General features: G+C 40.2%; 1 protein-coding gene across 2 annotated transcripts in view; it reads left to right on the top strand.

Annotated features, from left to right (window-relative positions):
- Positions 1-165: 165 nt before the first annotated feature.
- The window catches only part of rpa1 (replication protein A1), a 34181-nt gene continuing 16287 nt past the window's right edge, over positions 166-18059 (top strand). The window contains exons 1-12 of one of the 2 annotated variants that reach the window (XM_061682419.1): positions 166-428; positions 685-732; positions 1338-1416; positions 1552-1660; positions 2629-2717; positions 2817-2900; positions 6514-6622; positions 7108-7210; positions 7302-7370; positions 7543-7735; positions 7824-7960; positions 10627-10775. In XM_061682419.1, coding sequence (XP_061538403.1) covers positions 399-428; positions 685-732; positions 1338-1416; positions 1552-1660; positions 2629-2717; positions 2817-2900; positions 6514-6622; positions 7108-7210; positions 7302-7370; positions 7543-7735; positions 7824-7960; positions 10627-10775 — 1199 coding nt within the window. In that variant the 5' untranslated portion in view covers positions 166-398. Of the gene's footprint in view, positions 429-684; positions 733-1337; positions 1417-1551; positions 1661-2628; positions 2718-2816; positions 2901-6483; positions 6623-7107; positions 7211-7301; positions 7371-7542; positions 7736-7823; positions 7961-10626; positions 10776-18059 lie in introns of both variants that reach the window. The other variant, XM_061682418.1, reaches the window with a different exon arrangement.

Here is an 18059-nt window from a genome sequence, read left to right as displayed (position 1 = left end):
TGAGCCTAAAAGGCTACAGCACCGATTTTTAGCAGTAATCCGCACATTGTAGCGGTGGAATTATAAACTTCCAATTCTTCTACAAATTCTCGAACGCGTCGTTGTGACATCAGCCGTGTGGCCTTGCATTGTCTCTCCGCTCGGTCCCTTTGCTGATCTCCGGTCAGTTACGCTCCACCGGGCGCGGCAAATGCTGAGATGGACTGCAACTGGATCAGTGAGAGGAAGCGGAAAAAGGAAGTAAACGCTGCTTGGCGGGACGGTCGAAGCGGTTTGGCGCCATTGGGGACAAGTGGCTACGTTCGTTCACACAGTACAACGAGGAAGACGTCCTAGCTCCGGAGCATATCTTAGCTAGTATTCTAACGTAATAATAATATAACTCATCCTTCGCAGACATGATCACGCTGACGGAAGGAGCGATAGAGGTACGGCTGTCTTAAATTTGTTTTGTAACTGGTCTTTGTGCTGTGTCTTTCGCTAGCATAACGTCAAGGCTAAGCTACCTTCAAACGAGCTAGCTAATGTTTTGAACTTACATGTTGGTGTTGTCGTCGCTCGTTGGTACAAAAACATTGCCCGCTGATATTGGGGTGAGCTTCGCGTAAAAATAAGGTTTGAAATGTACTGTGCGTCCAAGTGAATTATCCAACATGGTTGATTCGATGACATTTTATTTTCCAGGCCTTGTCAAGTGGAAACTGTGGGAATGATGCTGTGCTTCAGTTGGTTGTAAGTATGACAGTTTAGCAAAAAATAAAAATCTCACGGCCCACTGGCAAACAAAAAATGTCACTAAGAGTGTCCGTACTCTAAAATAATGAATATTTCGTCTCAATTTACTCATAAATGTCCTCACTCATTATGAACTCTGGGTTTGTTTAGTTGGATACAAAGCTATTATTCTGTTGTCTGAATGGCAAACAGGTGGACACACGGGTTAATTACGTAACTTCTGTCATCCAGTGGAACAATATTTATTTGTTCAGTATGTCAGTCACCCTATGTCACTGGCATAGATTGATGAGCAGAGATGCATAATGTCTAGTAAATAGATCACTTTTGTACTAAAATTATATGATATACTCCGTGGTGGGAAGTAACACACTACATTTACTCAAGTAACACTTTAAATAAGTTGTCCTTGTCACAGTAGTATGAATGCATGATACCTTTTACTTGAGTCATATTTTAGAATTTAAAGTAACAGTACTCTTGAGTACAATTTTTGGCTACTCTACCCACCTCTGGATATAATACGAAAACTTAGATAATTTGAACTTGTTCTATGCACTCTTTGGTAAATGAGGGCTTTGGCTTATATTCTGTTATTTCAGAGCATCCGTAAGATTGAGGGTGGAAGTGGTCCAGCTCGCTTTCGTGTAATGATGAGCGATGGACGACACACCATGTCCTGTAAGTATTTACATTTTTTTCGTGCTCTTATTCACCTTTTAATATCTGGATAATGTTTCCCTGGACTCAGTTGTCTGTATTGTACGGTGAAATGCGGCATCATTACAAAACGTTTGTTCTATTCCCCTTACGCAGCCTTCATGCTTTGCACCCAACTCAACTGCATGGCCGAAGACAACCAACTGTCCCCCAACTGCATCGTTCTACTCAAGAGACACGTGACCAATATTCTCAAGGATGGACGGTAATTGGGTCTCTCTTTTTAAGATGTGACGATTTGGACTTTTTTTAGGATGCTTTCGATTGGAGATTGAGCTTAAGAATTTTACAAATGATTGTGCATATGGGCAAGTTGGACATTTTCCATGTGAACTGATGGATATTAACTTTGGGTGTGTTTGTGTGTCACTGTAAATGAGCATTGTTTTGTCATTAGCAGACATGCTTCAAAGCTAATGTTTTTATTTACCGATATTAATATATATATTTTTTTGCATTTATTTTGATCTAAAAACAAACAACAAAAAATGCTAGTTTTTCGACTGAATATCTTCTACAATTTTGGTGTCACTTTTTTTTTTTTTTTTATTGCCTGATTAATTGTTGTTGTTTTGTTTTGAATGTGACTGGTTTTGTCAACATGTGTCTTATGATTCACTGGTGATCCCTCCAGGGTATACCAGTTGGGATGGGCTTCAGCTCACCTGCAGCCCTATTGAGGGACAAGGACTATTGACAATGGATGACAGTTTTTTTTCTTTCTTTCTTTCTTCCTTTCTTTCTTTCCCCCCGCTTTTTCTTTTTTTCCCCTTTTTTCTTTTCTTTATTTTTCTTTCTTTCTTATTCCTGTAAATTCATTATTTCTTATTCCTGTAAATTCAAATGGAAAGTTTCCAACTTTAAAGACTTAGAATTTTACGATAGGAAACATGCATGGTAGGTTGATTGAAGACTCGGGATTCCCCATAGGTGTACATCTGAGTGTGCCTGATTGTTTGTCTGTATGCGCCCTGCGATTGGGGGGCAACCAGTTCAGGGTGTACCCCGCCTCTCGCCCAAAGTCAGCAGGGATAGGCACTAGCACGCCGGCAACTATAGTGAGGATAAGCGGTATGGAAATGGATGGATAATGAGATATTGTCTTTAGTGTTTCCTTTTTAATTTCTTTATTTTATACTATGGAACACAATTTTATGTTTTAATCCATATCAGGCGGGTGGTAATCATTTTGGAGATTGAGGTCCTCACACCCGCGGCAGACATCAATGGGCGAATTGGCAACCCAACACCTTACAGCGATGGTAACGCTTCAATGCAATTTTAATTATTTTGTTTTGAAATTAATAGTGAAATAATATATTGTATCTGAACATATTTCAAATGGTTCTGTATGTGTGCAGGACAGATTAAGCCCCCCCAGCAGGCTGCCCCACCCGCTGCCCCCCCAAGCCGCCCTCCGTTGCAGGCTCAAATAGGAAATGATCGTGAGTGTTGCTTGCTTGAAATTAATTTTAATTGTATTGCCACAAACTGAAAAAGGTATATGATTGTGGTTCTATCGTATGGACATTTTTTAAAAAAGATGTCCTTTCCTAATTCATTTGCACTCATCGCCAACAATACCAACACATTTTCGAGCCTAATACAATAATGATAATTTTTAGGGGAGCCATTCTTGAGCATGTTAATGGACAACAAGACCCACTGTCATTTTTTAGGGCATTTATATTCAGAGGCAGAAAAAGGCCGAAATAAAATACGCAATATATATTCTGTTATAATTCCAGAGCTGCCAACCTATAAAAACTTAACTTCCAGAACAAAGAGAACTTTTGCCTCCATGGCTTGGGTGACGTAATAAAATGGCATGAACAGCTGTTCAATGTGGGGGCTGAATTAAAAAAAAATAAATAATAATAATAATTTTTAATTAAAAATATTTAAATATTTAAATTTAAAAATATTTTAATATTTAAATATTCTTCCCTATATCCGGAACAATCAGTGTTACGGCTGTAACGAGTCAATGTTCAGTAATTTCCGGAACAAAATACGGACGTTCCGTAGCACTTGGCAGCTCTGTAATTCAGTGTACTGTAATATTTTGGATTATTTTATATTTGTGGGACTTTTTAAATAATGGAAATTCAGTAAAATAGAATTTCCTCTTGTACAACTAAAATTAGTACAATAATTAAGGTAAATTCCATTAGGTTTTCTAAAATGAAGGCTGTAATTATCCATAGAAATAGTACAAAAATGCCACAGACATAATAAAAATTGCTTGTTTCAAAGGCAAACCTTTTATGGATTTGTAATTGGTCTGCAGTCACTGTAAAAATATTTTACATTTATGTAGTCAGAAGTAAAAAATAAATAAAATTAATAATCTTAAAATATGCTATTGGGAAGAAGTCCCCAACCTTTTTGAAACTGAGAGCTACTTCATATGTACTGCTTAATGTGAAAGGCTACCAGTTTGATACACACTTCTGAAATAAATGTGCTCAAATTACCTTTAATTGTATGTTATTAATAATTGGGAAGACACTGATTTATGTTAATGAGATTTGCCAATAATTATCAATGATTTAACAAGGTAGAAAACATAAATGTTAATATGCAACACTTGGATGAATCGCTGCAAACATTTACATTTTCAAAAGAGCACAAGTACAACTTTTCCAAGGAATGTCCCATCACTGGTGAGCTCATTTTAGAGCAGGCCCGGGGGCTACTCTTGTGGCCCTTGGAAGTTCCCCGTGGGAACCATGTTGGTGACCCTAGTTGTCAGATTTAGTTCATAAGTGCTCTTAAAAAGTCAAGAAACAAGTCTTAAGTGTGACATCCTTAAACCTGCAGATACCCCGAAAAAGCCATCCCACCTAATAAATGCCTTCCACCTAATTGATGCCGGGTGTCCCCAGCAGTTGAGTAATGAAACACCCCCTCGACAACATAAAAATAAAACTGGCAATATCTTGAAAATGCTATTTGTATACATCATACCAACCACCAGATGGGAGCATTTCTTTACTCTTCCAAATACACTGTGCCAAGCAGGACCTTTTGACAAGCCTCTTGGAAAAGATTTCACCTCTTTTAGTCTTTTAAAAAAAGACTGTCTCAAACCTCCCCACTTGAATATGTTTAAACTGTGAGTGTCGTGAGTGGTCGCCTGCCATGCAAACTGTCACTCTGATGGATTACCACATCATTGCAGAACCTGCACCAGGAGCGACCCAGCTGTGATGAGGGAGATTTTAAAATTTTTCTTCTATTTTTCTTCTTCTTGGTAGTGTCATAGCGGCTCTTCATCCCTCTAATCTGCCGTGCGAAGGGGGATTGAGTTTGGGGCGAGCATCCTCCTGATCAGTGCGGTCATTGTTGGCTTCTCGAGCCAGGGGCTTAATTACGGCAAGTGCAGCCGCTGGCCAAGTGGGAAGACTTAAGTGGACACTTTGAACTCTAATCCTCTGTATGAGCTACACGCAAAAAAAAAACAAAAAACCCCAAATCGTCGAAACAGAGGAGTCTCACGTGTTTGGACCACTCTTACTCTCTTCCTGAGTGGAGGTAACAGTGTTTCACACTCTCCTCTGTTCTGTGGATCATCCTTCGCACCGTCTGGCTGCCATCTCGCACTCTTTTTGTGTGCTGCTTCCTTCTGCTGCACTTGATCCGCCAGCTGTACATTTACATAATCATTGATGAACAATGCCGGTTACACATCAAAACTGAAACTAAAAGTACAGCAAGTTAAAAAGCTGTCAATATTTTGTCAAAATGATTCAAAGAGAGAAAATATAGAAATACATAGAATGGCATTGTTCTGAGTTTTTCTGGTGGCATGCGTTTGTTTTGGCTCAGACACAATTGTTCCTGACAAAATACCCAGAATCTTCTGAGAGGTGATGATAGGGGTTGTTAATCCTGCTTTGCTGGGTTCCATTTAAAAAGCAAAGGCGGGTAAATGTCTTCCTCTACAACTCCGATGCTTCAGTTTTGGGGTACTCTGACACCACCATGTGCTACGGTAGGCAACACACGGCAACCGCACAGCAGATGTGGCATCTGTAAAGCTTTTTTAAACTGGGGTATAAAGAGAATTTTGCTTTTGGATGATTTAAGACAAATATAATTTTAAATATCGTTAAGGCTTCACCTGAAATATAGACCTCTTAAATAGGGTATGTAGTATGACCTTCCTTACATTTGAACAACAGTAACAGGAAGATGACTCTTGAAGCTAAATGGAATGGATCCATAAAACATGGCTGCTACAGAGTCTGCTACTACATCCGTATTTTGTCGCGGAAATCACTGAACATGGACTCGCTACGGCTGTAACTGATTATTTATTTTTTTTTGCTTCCGTGTAAAAGACCCACTTGTGAGAATACACGTGTTTATGTTGGCAGTGCTGACTGGAGCGGAAAGTGAAGGCACAGGGCTTCACTAGTGATGTAGATAAGCTGGAGAAATTCAAATGATGTGATTTCAGGCCTCTCGGCAGGAAAAATGTCTGGAACTCAGGAATGCGTGTATGATTTTAATTAATATTTAACGTTTACTGAGGCACCATAGACAATATATCCCAAGTACTAGAGAAAATTGGTTTGGCAAAATATTTCCTCTTTCATAGACTTCTTTTTTTTTTTTGTTTGTTTTTTTTTTGTTACCAGGATTGAAAGTAGAATTGGCAAAATGTGAATTAAACCATGGACACAGGTATTTTTGATGCAATGTCAAAATCCCATATACTTGTACTTTGATTCAGGACGCAACTGCATTCCAAGGTTGATGTAATAAAAACATTAAAATGACAAATATTTTTGTGACGATTATGACTGTCGCAAGGTAATGTACTCGACAAAATTTAGAAAATATGGAAATTGAGACACATTTGGACAAATTGTTCTGGAAGTGAATTTTTATATGTTGGCAGCTTTGCTACTATAAATCTACTATTTACTGTGTCACTGTGCCAAAATGACTGCTGTGAAAAAGGTCATCACGGCATCAAGTGAGTACATCTCACTCCATTCTTCTTCACACGCCATTTAGCGCCCTCCTCCACCTCCTTCCTCCCTCCAGTGAACAGAGTGGTCGGCAAAGATTTCGGGAAGAAGCCTGCTGTGCTCGGGATGCCGGGGGGGCCCTCCAAAGTCGTGCCCATCGCCAGCCTGAACCCGTACCTATCAAAGTAAGTGTTTAATAAAACACCTCCACATGTTAATGAGACCCAATAGAGCTGCATCCTGAATTTTTTACAATATCCTTAATTTCTCAGTGATACGGTCATTCCCATGTCGCATCAAGTTTCATTTCTTGTTTTTGGGTTTTTACATTTTTCCTCTCTGCCATCAATGGTACCCTTCTGTGGTGCCATCACAAAAACGGGTAAACATACTTGGTAGTTAATCCTTTCCGTGCTTAGTACTTCTATAGTAATGTTTCTTTTCTCTTTTGAACTCCAAATTGTACTACTTTTGGGTCATTTGACTTAGGAGCAACCACTTTATGGTTATCGTTGTGTTTAACACGTCGCGTCAAACTTCCTATTATGATGGCAAGCCTGTTCAAACTGGCCTTTGTTGTCTTTGCAAACACCAAATTCTGCTCAGGACAAAACGCAGAGTGAAATATTAAAGGTTTAAAGTAATATGAAAAAGTGTTGTCTGTCCACAGATGGACCATCCGTGCTCGCATCACCAACAAGAGTAGCATTCGCACCTGGAGCAACTCACGCGGCGATGGCAAACTTTTCTCCATGGAGATTGTGGATGAGAGCGTAAGTGTTGTTGTTACATGTTCCTATACTGTTTTCGTGTGTGGAAATGCTGTACTACGCCTTCTAATTTTACAACTAATTGTTGCTCCAGGGAGAGATCAGGGTCACTGGCTTCAACCAAGAGGTGGACAAGTATTTTGGGCTCATCGAGGTCGGCAAGGTGAGGCTTTTTTATTCGAGACGATTACTTTTTTTTCTCCTCCCCCCCCACTCATAATTGAGCTGTTTGCATTGTTGCTATTTCCGCACCCGTGACAGTTATGCCACTTGAGAGCAACAATAAAATTACTTGTCCTTAACGCCTCATTCCTCTCACTGTTTGGTCTTTTTAGGTCTACTACATCTCTAAGGGCTCCCTGAAAGTGGCCAACAAGCAGTACACATCGGTGAAGAATGACTACGAGATCACACTGAGCGGCGAGACCTCCATCATTCCGTGCGAGGACAACTGCGACCTCCCCGTAGTGCAATGCAACTTCATTTCGATTGGCGACCTGGAGAAGGCGGCGAAGGATTCCATTGTTGGTCAGGAGATGTCTGCTGAATCAAAGACACATTTTCTTGACAGCTTGTTCACATTTTTATGATTATTTCTTTTCCTCACCACGTACAGACGTGATTGGCGTGTGCAAGACTGTGGACGAGGTAACCCGCTTCACCTCTAAGAGCAACCGGGAAGTCTCCAAACGGACGCTCAACCTGATGGACACTTCCGGCAAGATGGTGACGGTCACTTTGTGGGGAGATGAAGTGAGTAAAGATTATTTTTGATAAATATGTCAACAAACTCTGCAGGGTAAGGCAGCCTATTAACTAAACTCGCATAACAAAAGAATTACGCCTATTGAATGTTCAAGTACATCACAGCCTTTGTTTCTAAATTTTTGTTCAAAAAAATATAAGAAAAATATATATTTCATAGTTAACACAATAAATGAACAACACCATTGACAGGCTAATGAAAATTAGCATTGAACTCGCAGCACTAAATATCTCTTAAAATAATGAACAATAGTACACAAACGCTGTATGACCACATAAAAACAGGCAATATAACAATACTCTCTGGTATATATTCTTCAAACTAAACTCTAAAAAATGAGTTATAACAATATTTGATTGTGTCTTTTTCTAGTTTCTTTGTTACTGCATGTGTCTCATCGCATGTATCACACTGCCCCTCAGAGGCCAAGACGTCCACAGCAGGAACAGCGATTGTCATAAAACTAAACCCCAGTTGCATCAGGAAGTTCACTGTATTGCCACACGTTGAGAAAGCAAATGATGTTCCCACCATATACTGACGGTTAAAAAAAAAAAAAAAAAAACTGAAATGATTTAATCAAACTTTATTTTGCAGTTTAAAAGTACAATTTATATAAGATTTTTCATGGTTTTCTAATTTGCTTTTAATTTAATCTGTTCAAATTTAGAATATGCTTATGTTTAAGTTAAGCAGTGGTTATGTTGCAATTTAAATATTTTTATTGTTTTTGTTGTTTTTTAGTGTTTCTTAATATAATTTTTATTTTACTAAATTGTATTACATTATTTTTCATTTTATATGATAATAAATGGGTCAGTTTTTCCTCATCCCTACTGTTGCTGATTATTGTTGTCTGAGGAATATCATTTGAGCAAGCCTTTTCTAGCATTCCATTCTACAAAACAAGTATGTATGATTATTGCTGATATCGGATCGGACCAATATCTGTGTCTGCCAAAATTCAAGGCTGCAATATCAGTATCGGATCAGAAATGAAAAAAATTGGATTGGGACATCCCTATTTTTTTCAGTATCTAAAATATCTGTATTTATTGGCATACTTTAGTCAAAAATACCCCAAGGATCAAGAGGTAAAGCATACTTATTACATATCCCGAGTCTGAAGAATCAAAGCAAAACTTTTTTTTTTTTAAATCTAAAATCTATTTAGTCTTTTCCTTCCTGACTCCATATAACTCAACAAGCTTACTTCTTATCCCCCCACTCCAGCATTGTTTTCTGTTCTTGTCTTGATGCTGTATAACTCAACTTTCTAAATGTCATGTTATTGAGCGATATACTGTATATTGTTGCTCCAGATGTTGACTCTTTACCTGCAGCTCGCTGGGACTATGTTCAGTTTGCCATTTTTATTTGTTTACGAAGAGGGAAATACTGTTTCTCCTGTTTGTTTATCCTGTCTTTGCTGCAGGGACCTGCTGGAGCTACACAAGTTAGTTTATGCCAGACAACACATGATAAGGATTTTCCCCCCTTTGCTTTGTTTGTGATAATATTCAGTTCTTCAGTACTTTTTGTACCACGGAAAAAAGTAAACATTTCTCTTAGGCTATATGGTTCAGGTGATACAATAACGATTTTTAACCCCCATTCTCTCAAGTGGCAAGATTGGAATATGCATCATGGCAGCGTAAATAGAAGAAAACACCTGGAATTGGATATCCTCAGATCAGAATCAGACCTCTTCAAAATGTATATAAAATCAGATACATATCTGGATGGATGGATATCTAATATCTGCCAAATGCCAATGTGTGTGAAGTGTGAATGCCAGACTGTTTATACTCCATCAATGCCAGCTTGACATGATAAAAATAGACACCCGCATCTCCTCAAAAAACAAAGGCATTAAAAACACCAGCTATAAATATAATCGACAGCAAAATCATAGGCGATTAAATATGGCCAAATATGCTATATTACAGGTCTAAAAACATTTATTGGAGACTGGCCGGGATGTGGGGGTTACCCTCATTAAAACCAGTGGGAGAGTCAGCCTTGGCCAACTAAACGCTATGTATTGTTTACTTTGATGTTGTCACTGCCTGGTGTTGACCCTTGTGGAGTTATTAATGTGTAAGTTGGCCATCAACCGGTTGTGTCATGTGGTCTGTCAGAAAAAATAAATATATATATATATATATATATATATATATATATAAAATTGGTTATGTGCCATTAGAAATGTACATGGCATTAAATGTGTATTGGGTCCTTGGCTATGCAGTGTATAGTCAGCCTTGGTTCAAACCAGTGCTTTAAAACCACTGTCCTGTGACACATTAGCATGCTGTGAGAGATCATCTGGTGTGCCTTAGGGAATTATCCAATTTCGCTTAATAATAAGAATAATTTAATGCTCCTCGACCAGATGGCAGAAGGTACAATTAACCTGGAAATCTGCCTACAACAGAATAGCTTTATGTTCAACTAAACCAGCTCAGGTTTCTCTCTGAGTAAATACTGTAGATACTGTCATTATTTCACTATATTTTTTGTTTGCTGGTGTGCCTTACGATTTTTGTAATGTAAAATATATGCCCTCAATAAAGGTTGGAAAGCACTGGTCTAAACAAATGATCAAAAATAACAATAAGGTCTCGATGGTTCTTTTCCCCTTTTCCTGCAGGCGGAGCATTTTGACGGCACCTCTCAGCCCGTCGTGGCCATTAAGGGCGCCAAGGTGTCCGACTTCGGCGGCCGCTCACTTTCGGCGTCTTTCAGCAGCACCCTGATGATCAACCCGGACATCCCTGAGGCGTACAAGCTGCGAGGCTGGTAAGCCAGAGATAGGCTCATAGATGATGCACCTCGGGAAGTTGCTTACTGTGTTCCACCTTGTATACATGCAACATTGACACATTTAGCAGGAAATAGGAGACATACAGTGTACATTCCAAGGGCTTTTTTTCCCTCTACTTATATCGGCCAAAGCCTCCTCGTTACGGTCGGAAGAACCGGAAGGAATGTTGCATTTTCAATTCCCAAGTTAATAAAAAGCATGTTCTGATTCTCATCATCATTTCTCTACATCCGCAATGTAGTGTGGTTGGTTGGAAGCGGATGGGATCGTTCCAGCGAGACGTTGCATGGAAATAGAAGTAATTCTTTATGAGGAAGTGCATATATTGGCTCCCTCATCACCTCTGCATCAGCAGGTGGAATGAAATCCATACTAATGTCCTTGCAACAAGAACAGTATGTTACTGCTCAGAAAGTCTGCTTCGTACTTGACGCCTCTCCAGTGCTTAAAAATGGACTCATCAGTTTTCAAACGGGTATTTGCTGGCATCCCAAAAGTTAATTTACCACATCGACCACATTCCTAGAGCCACCTGTTTGCGATCAATATTAGATGTATCAAATAATTCTGCCTTTGCAAAGATGATACTGCTCGTTTAATTGACTGTCACAGAGATATGCATTCAACATATTATTGACGAAGTTGTTGTTGAAGTGCTATCCAGCTATACTGCATCACTAGGCAATGTGAATACAGTCCATTACAGGAGTTCCATTCCAAACCCAGTTGTGATAGGTGAAAATCTGCAATATAAAGAAACCACAGGGTAAACCTTTTTTTTTTTTTTTTCGACATTCAGTTCAAGCCTTAAAATGGTCGTTTTATTTTCGACATATTGGTACTGTGATGTTTATAAATGAAGTTTAAGGTTTGATTAACAGAGTTGGCATATTTTCTTGTGCCGACTTACTCCCACATTCCAAAAACATGCATTTTAGCTTCATTAAAGACACACAGTTGTCTCTAAGTGTAAATTTGAATGTTTATACAAGTCTATGTGCCATGCGACTGACTGGCTTCATTACAAATTCAGGTTACATTGCTGCCGTAGGAACGGAACGCTGTCGTAAACCGAAAACCCCACTGTTGTGCACTCTATTTGTCCTCACTTGCTTTAATACAAGAGGAATCAAAAGTCCATTACAAACATTCAACCAATTTCGTCTTAATTTATGTATAGCTCTAGTAAAATGACTGGAAAGAGCTTACATTTCGAGTCCATTGCAGCTTGGTTCCATCTGTACCGTAAGTGTTTCCCACTCGATCACAAGAGCTTATCTGCTTGATCACAATGAGTTGTGACTCTACTTTGCTGCTGAGTAGGAGGCAAATTAAAAGGATTTCTTAAATTGGACATCTTGACTCACTCTAATTGTTTGATAACAGTTTCCGTGTTTGACTCAGCTTCTGTCTGAGTTTCAGGTGATACTTCATGTAGTTAAAGACGTTAATTTGTCTTTCCTAAAGAGTACCTGAACATCATTAAATATAGACTTGAGGCTCAACAACCGCTGCACGTTCCCCTCCCAGGTTTCAACTGATTTACCTCAGTTACTGGTAAAATGTTGTAGTTAGCTCGAGAGGAACAAACTGGGCCTTCTTTCATTCACGTTTCTACTAAGGAGTACAGTAAGGTATGTATTTTATTCCTTGTATTGTCAGAAGTTGACCTACAACCTTATGGCTTCCCACTTCAGTAGTATGGTTTTGAAAGAGGAATACACAGGTGGTTCTTAGTTTTCAATAGTGTTCTGTTCATAAGCCAGCAACATTTAATTTTGTATGCAAGTCGTAACGCCATAGTCTATCACTAACCTACACTAGCAGGTCATAAAAATACAGCAACTATGTGGAAAAACTAATTACGGCGGTAACTGAATCACAAATAAGTTCATTGTGCACTGTTCCTAAATGTCCTATGTAGGCGTCCCACAATCAGGATTTTTGGGACCGATCACAGACTAGCGATTTCTAATAAAATGATCACCAACCCGATCACTCGATGGAGTAATAAATCTATTTAAATAACTTGTTTATTTACTGTATATACTGTAGGGCTGTCACAATCGCATCTTTTTAGAATCGTTTTTTTAACCCAACATGCTCACATTCTCATTTATGAGGCCTGGACATTGATCCTTAAACAGCATATCTTGGTACTGGGTGTATGGTATAAAGAAGAAGATATATAAGAATTTGAGATAACCAAATCAGCCTTTGTTAAATGGTTAGCATTCACGATTAGCATGAGTGCTCTAACAATTACCATTTTAGGGGGTGAAAACGTTGCTAACTACCATTGAGCTACACATCAAATAGTGTCTTACAAATCACTTACAGTGGTTCCTCTGTTGTTTTTGGCAATGTTTTTCATGGGCCCAGTCTGTCTGCAACCAAATGCCCATACTGTAAACATGGACAGTAGCCAAATGGTTCCGGGTCACGCAAATATGCTTTGCTTAATATTTTCTTATTTCCTCGAGACAGTAATTGTTGCATCAACCAACCTTTGTGGTCAACTGAGCAGTTAGTTTTTTTCCCCCACAGCCACAATATACATTACAGTAAAACCAGTGTTACAAACTTAATCCGATCCATGACTCAGTTTGTAACCTGAAACAATTGTAAATGGGTAATGTTTCCCATTGAAATTAATGGAAATACAGTGGAACCTCCATACAACGAACCCTGATATATCGGATGTGACAGACAGTCGTGAATGAACAATGTGTCCAAAAATAGTTTCCGTTTGTCACTTAAATCAGAATCATCTTTATTTGCCAAGTATGTCCAAAAACACACACGGAATTTGTCTCCGGTAGTTGGAGCCGATCTAGTACGACAACAGACAGTCAATTTACAGAACACTTTGGAGACAGAAAGACATTGACAAAAAAAACAGTCACTGAGCAGTAATGGGTTGCCAGTTATCTGGTAATGCCAGTACATTATTATTATTTATTTTTTTGACAATTGTGCAAAAAGATGCAGAGTCCTCTAGCACTTAAGAGTAGTTCGAATGACTAATATTTCAATAGTCCGGTGCGATGACCAATGTGCAAAGGGCGCCGAGACTTCAAGGAGTGTATGCGGTTTAAAGTGACGAGTAGTGCGCTAATCTGGGGCAATGTTGGTTGTGCAAATGTTACAGATACTCCTCAATCAGTGTGCAAATGGAGCAGATGCTACTCTGGCATGAGTGGCCAGTATATGCAAATAGTGCAGCATGGCGAGACAACTACAGTGAGTGCACGAGTAATACATTATTGGCCCCACAGAAATGTGACCACGAACTCAAGTAAATAAATTGCCAGCATGTTATAATGGAATTTTAGGTTAGGTGTTTAAGAAGTTGATCGCAAGAGGGAAGAAGCTGTTGGAATGTCTACGAGTTCTAGTTTGCATTGATCGGTAGCGCCTACCTGAGGGAAGGAGCTGGAAGAGCTGGTGACCGGGGTGCGGAGGGTCCGAGAGGATTTTGCACGCTCTTGTCTTAGTTCTGGCAACGTGCAAGTCCTCAATGGTGGGTAGGGGGGTACCGACAATCCTTTCAGCAGTTTTGATTGTCCGTTGCAGTCTGAGTTTGTCCTTTTTTGTAGCAGCACCAAACCAGACTGTGATGGAAGGACACAGGACTGATTCAATGACCGCTGTGTAGAACTGTCTCAGCAGCTCCGGTGGCAGGCCTTGCTTTCTCAGAAGCCGCAGGAAGTACATCCTCTGCTGGGCCTTTTTGAGGACGGAGTTGATGTTGGTCGCCCACTTCAGGTCCTGAGAGACTGTAATTCCCAGGAACTTGAAGGTCTCGACGGTTGACACAAGGCAGCTGGACAACGTGAGGGGCAGCTGTGCCGAAGGATGCCTCCTGAAGTCCACGATCATCTCTACAGTCTTGAGCGTGTTCAGCTCCAGGTGGTGTCGGCCGCACCACAGCTCCAGCCGCTCCACTTCCTTTCGATATGCAGACTCGTCACCGTCCTTAATGAGGCCGATGACAGTGGTGTCATCTGCAAACTTCAGGAGTTTGACAGTCGGGTGCGCTGAGGTGCAGTCGTTCGTGTAGAGAGAGAGAAGAGCAGCGGAGAGAGGACACAACCTTGGGGGTGCCCCAGTGCTGATGCTGCGTGTGGATGAGGTGGCCTCCCCCAGCCTGACCTGCTGTGTCCTGCCCGTCAGAAAGCTGTAAATCCACTGGCAGATGGCAGGTGAGACGCTGAGCTGGAGAAGCTTGGATGAAAGGAGTTCAGGAATGATGGTGTTGAACGCTGAGCTGAAGTCCACGAACAAGATCCTCGCGTAGGTCCCTGCACTGTCGAGGTGTTCTAGGATGAAGTGCAGTCCCATGTTGACTGCATCATCCGCAGACCTGTTCGCTTGGTAGGCAAACTGCAGGGGACCTGTGACACTCTTGAGGTGGTCCAGCACGAGACGTTCAAAGGACTTCATGAACTGTCCTTTTCAAATCTGCAATAGAAGGTATTCAAGTCGTTGGCTAGTGTGCTATTGTTCTCAGCTTGGGGGGATCGTCGCTTGTAATTAGTCAGCGATTGGAATGCATGCCAGACTGATTTAGAGTCGTTAGCGTTAAACTGTTTTTCCAACTTTGCTGCATAGTTCCTCTTTGCAATGTTAATTTCTTTAGTCAGCTGGTTTCTAGCTCGATTATACAGGGTCCTGTCCCTGCTCTGATATGCATCCTCCTAAGCTGCTTAAGTTTAGCAGTGAACCACGACTTGTTGTTGTTGAATGTGCGAAATGATTTTGTTGGTACACGCACATCTTCACAGAAACTGATATAGGATGTAACAGTGTCTGTATATTCATCCAGGCTGCCAGCTGAATTTTCAAAGACACTCCAGTCTAAGCAGCTCTGAAGTTCCATCTTTGCTTCATTGGTCAACTTTTTCACTGTTTTCACTGTAGGCTTCGCACAGTGAAGGGGGTGGGGGGGACTGAGCGGATTTGCGAAAGTTGGTGACTGAAAGTCCGGAGTAGCCTCCTTGATGGTTAGCAGGTCTCCCCTTGTGTAAGTGAGTCATGTAAGGTCTCCAAAGACGGACGAAAAACACAAAAACAATACGAGAGAGCGCGTTACCGAGGCAACCACACTGGTAGGCGCCATCTTGGTTAAACTGTCGTTGACAAAGTCTGTTAGTTTCAGAATTGGCCATTGTTGTTTACTGGTGCTGGGGCGCAATACAGGCAGAGAATTGGACACACGTACATGTATTTTCGGGTAACAAATATACAATATGACTAGGTCAAGCCAACAGAGTAGCATGTGCCTATGTGGCGGCCATGTTGAATGTGGCAAAATTCCATCAAAGGCAAAGCATTGCCATATGGTGGCCATGTTGAATGTGGAGACATTCAACAAGGCATTGACATGGCAGCCATGATGGCAGGAGTTCTGTCTTGTCACATGGTGCTCTGGGTAGAGAGAGCATGCATGGCGATGGTGTTTTAGAAGAATATGACACACAAGTCTCTGGAGTCTAGAACACGCTATTTTTGGTCCAGTAATTAATTAATTAATTTATTCATTTTTTTTGTTAGGCTGTTCATCTATGGCATCTAACCTTAAACCGATTTTCGGAAAAAAGGAAGCACAGTAATTCCTCTCGGCTCATGAAAGCGACCCCATCTTGACTTGCCACTAGTCACTACGACAGCAAGCACACGAGCGTGGTCAATTTGGATGGAAAAAAAACAACTTTTCAAACATTTGGAAGCTTTTTTATATTTATCTTCAATAACTTTACGGTATATTGTACTGGAACTTTTAGGCCAAGAAATACAAATTAACCAAATAATTTTGTACTGTACAGTAATATGGGTGCATATAGTCACAAAAAAGTGCTTCAATATAACAGACAATCAGCTGTAACGGATGACCCACCGCTCCTATTAAGCCATTTAAATCGAGGTTCCACTGTACAATCATTCTGTTCCAGCCCCAGAACTAAGTTATGCTTTAACTTTATCATTGTGTGGTTGAAAATAAATATAGCGCAATACAAAAATAAGTAAAGACACTTATAAAGAAATAACACACTAAATAAGAGGAAAAGGGGAGGACTATAGCTCCTCATAGTCATCTTAGTCCATAATGCGGGGAAAATTCTGATTTAGGTGGTTTTTTTTTTTTTTTTTTTTTTTTTTTTTGTCTTTCTCTTTTCTAATTCCTTGGTTTATTTTGGCACAACAAAATGATCCAGGGAAAGTTGTCTTTTTCTGTTCAGAACAAAAGTCAGTGGGATGTCACAGTCATTCACTACCAGCTGTTTCCAAACCAGGGAACCCCATATTGCCAGATGCTTTGGAGCAATTTCACTGATTGTTTTTATTTTTATTTTTTATTATTATTAAATGTAAAAAAAATCGCCGACAATCAGGCTCATTTAATTGTGGCCGCCAAAATTGCGATCACAATTAAAATTTTATTCATTGTGCAGCCCTAATGTGAGTTATTCATTAGATGCTTACTCAGCTGAAATCCAGCCAAATTCTTAACGATATGACTTAAATGGAGTTGTCTTTAAACAGCTCAACTGTGTTATGGATAATGACAGCGAACAAACAAAAGTCATTTGTTTGTTCTTCAAGGATAATGTCAGAATTTCCTGCACCGTCATGTTCCCCTTATGTCCTTGAGTTCATTGGCGCTTTATGCTACGTTACACTAAGCTATCACACTGATTGTGTTGCTGCCCACAAGCCAAATCAAGTCTTACTGTTCTGAACTTCAGAAAACGTGGCTTTAGCGTGAAGACGACTCATGTGCAAGACTGCAAAGGTTCCTTATTCTGAGGCTACCTTAAGTTCATACAGTCTGGTAATGCTCATTGTCTCCATTGTGCTGTTTCATTCAGACTTTGCAAGGCCTTTGTGCTTTGTTGCAGTTCTAATAATCCTTGGTCTCAGTGCGGCCGCCACACACCCAGTGTCCCTGCTTTGATTGTTCCGTGATGGAAAACTGAACAAGGGTGCAAATCAATTAAGATCCCAATGACTCTTGTGATGATTCTTTTCAGTCACACTCAGAAGACGTTCAACTCTTTCAGCGCGTTCCTTTCACCCATTGTGCTGTTTGCCCCGAGGCGTCACGCACACGCCTTTGGGACGTTTGTCAGAGGACTTGGTTGGTTATTGACTCAAATGCCAAGGTATTAGTGGCGCTGCTTAACAGGCAGTTTATTTGCTGCTGCTTTGTTTGTTGGTATGGTTACACAAAAAATACTTTATCGGTATCATGATGC

The sequence above is a fragment of the Phycodurus eques genome, chromosome 7 (genome assembly GCF_024500275.1).
Source record: "Phycodurus eques isolate BA_2022a chromosome 7, UOR_Pequ_1.1, whole genome shotgun sequence".
NCBI lineage: Eukaryota > Metazoa > Chordata > Actinopteri > Syngnathiformes > Syngnathidae > Phycodurus > Phycodurus eques.
Note: the sequence above shows the minus strand (reverse complement) of the source record. Positions and strands in the feature narration are given on the sequence as shown.